Raw genomic sequence first — 2,333 nt, 5'->3', positions numbered from 1 at the left:
CTTCCCCCTCCACCCCGGTCAGGCCCACTTTTCGTCTTGTCCCTCCCCCAGCCCCAAGTTGGAAGTTTAGCCTCAGGACAGCAGCAAGAGAGTCCTTTTCTTTCACCTGAAAGCAGCGAGGAGGCCTGGAGCGCCTCTCCTCCCGGGGGCCGGAGCTCCCAGGGCACTGGACGCATTCAGGCGCCCCCCACGTCCCGGGCCCTCGATATCTCCCGGCCCCGTCCGCAGAGTAGGCGCGGGTAGTTTTCAAGGGCTTGTGCGAGTGTGCGAGAGCTGTCCGCTGGGCCCCCGAGTCTAGAGGAGCGGGGGCAGGCCGGTCCGGGCTGTGCGGGGCGTTTACAAAAAGTGACTTGGAGATGAACTCGCCCGTGCGCGGCTGGCTGCCCCGCTATAGGGGCGAAGGCGCCTGACGCAAGCGGAACTCGGCGGAGCCCATACGAATCAGAACAGAGCGAAGCTCCTTGGCGCTCTAGGGACTCCAGGAGGCAGCTCCGCCAGAGACGCGGGTCGTGCCTCGGGAAACCGGTGGGGGGAGGGGGGAGGGGAAAGCGCAGAAAAGAAAAACCACCGAGGCGGGGACTGGCCTGGGCGGGGAGGGGCGGCGAGGCCGGAGCCCCTCTGTTGGGCAGATTCCCCATGGCCAGAGGCTGAGTTCCACTCCCGCCGGCCGCTCCCTGGGGGTAGAGAAAGAAGAGCGAGAGCAGCCAGAGGCCTCCAGCGAGCGAACGCGGGCGGCATCCTCAGCCTCCAGAAGTTTGAGATTCGGCCGCGAGCAGACTCGTGCGCCCCGATTCCGCGGAGCCAGCGTCTAGAGGGGAGAGCAGTGGCGACCGGGCCGCGGCGCTCCAGCTTTGTCATGATGGCCAGCTACCCCGAGCCCGAGAACGCTGCGGGGACCCTGCTGGCCCCGGAGACCGGCCGCACAGTCAAGGAGCCGGAGGCGCCGCCGCCAAGCCCGGGCAAGGGCGGCGGGGGTGGCGGCGGGACAACCCCTGAGAAGCCCGACCCCGCGCAGAAGCCCCCGTATTCGTACGTGGCGCTCATCGCCATGGCGATCCGCGAGAGCGCCGAGAAGAGGCTCACGCTGTCTGGCATCTACCAGTACATCATCGCCAAGTTCCCCTTCTACGAGAAGAACAAGAAGGGCTGGCAGAATAGCATCCGCCACAACCTCAGCCTCAACGAGTGCTTCATCAAGGTGCCGCGCGAGGGCGGCGGCGAGCGCAAGGGCAACTACTGGACGCTGGACCCGGCCTGCGAGGACATGTTCGAGAAGGGCAACTACCGGCGCCGCCGCCGCATGAAGCGGCCCTTCCGGCCGCCGCCGGCGCACTTCCAGCCCGGCAAGGGGCTCTTCGGAGCCGGAGGCGCCGCTGGTGGCTGCGGCGTGGCGGGCGCAGGGGCCGACGGTTATGGCTACCTGGCGCCTCCAAAGTACCTGCAGTCCGGTTTCCTCAACAACTCGTGGCCGCTACCACAGCCGCCTTCACCCATGCCCTACGCCTCCTGCCAGATGGCGGCGGCAGCGGCGGCGGCTGCAGCAGCGGCGGCAGCAGCGGGCCCGGGCAGTCCCGGCGCGGCCGCGGTCGTCAAGGGGCTGGCTGGCCCGGCAGCCTCCTACGGGCCGTACTCACGCGTGCAGAGCATGGCGCTGCCGCCCGGTGTAGTGAACTCCTACAACGGCCTGGGAGGTCCACCGGCCGCGCCCCCGCCGCCGCCGCACCCCCATCCGCACCCGCACGCACATCATCTGCATGCAGCCGCCGCACCCCCGCCAGCCCCGCCGCACCACGGGGCTGCCGCGCCACCCCCGGGCCAGCTCAGCCCCGCCAGCCCGGCCACTGCCGCGCCCCCGGCACCCGCGCCCACTAGTGCGCCCGGCCTGCAGTTCGCCTGCGCCCGGCAGCCCGAGCTCGCCATGATGCATTGCTCTTACTGGGACCACGACAGCAAAACTGGCGCGCTGCATTCGCGCCTGGATCTTTGAGAGTCACCGCATGCCGGCGCGGACCGATGTGAGGATGCCAGGACGCCCGACGCCGGCCCTAGTCATAGCTACAGTAGCCTATCGGACCGCGCACCCTCTGAGGCCGACTCTTGAGCCAGCCATCGCCCGCGACCCTTCTGCGTCTCTTCGCTTCCCTCAGCTCTTCTCGCTCCTCTTTGTCCCCTCCGCTTCTCTTCCTGCGCTCTCCTCCCTGCCCTCTATGTTCCTGCGCTCCCCAGGCCTGAGGTCGCCTCTCCGCGTGCTTTCTACATGTAGGCCTTGTCTCCTGGAGCCCCACCGTCTGGGCCGGACACTCCATGCCAAAATTCAACACGGAGAGCGAACG

General features: G+C 68.7%; 1 protein-coding gene across 1 annotated transcript; it reads left to right on the top strand.

The window, feature by feature from the left end:
- The first annotated feature begins 856 nt into the window (after positions 1–856).
- Foxl2 (forkhead box L2) lies at positions 857–1,987 on the top strand. The gene has a single exon (XM_026385076.2). The coding sequence runs from the start codon at positions 857–859 to the stop codon at positions 1,985–1,987; it is 1,131 nt and encodes a 376-aa protein (XP_026240861.1).
- Positions 1,988–2,333: the final 346 nt, after the last annotated feature.

This window comes from Urocitellus parryii, chromosome 2 (genome assembly GCF_045843805.1).
Source record: "Urocitellus parryii isolate mUroPar1 chromosome 2, mUroPar1.hap1, whole genome shotgun sequence".
Classification (NCBI taxonomy): domain Eukaryota; kingdom Metazoa; phylum Chordata; class Mammalia; order Rodentia; family Sciuridae; genus Urocitellus; species Urocitellus parryii.
The sequence above is the reverse complement of the archived record's forward strand: the minus strand, read 5'-3'. Positions and strand labels throughout refer to the sequence as shown.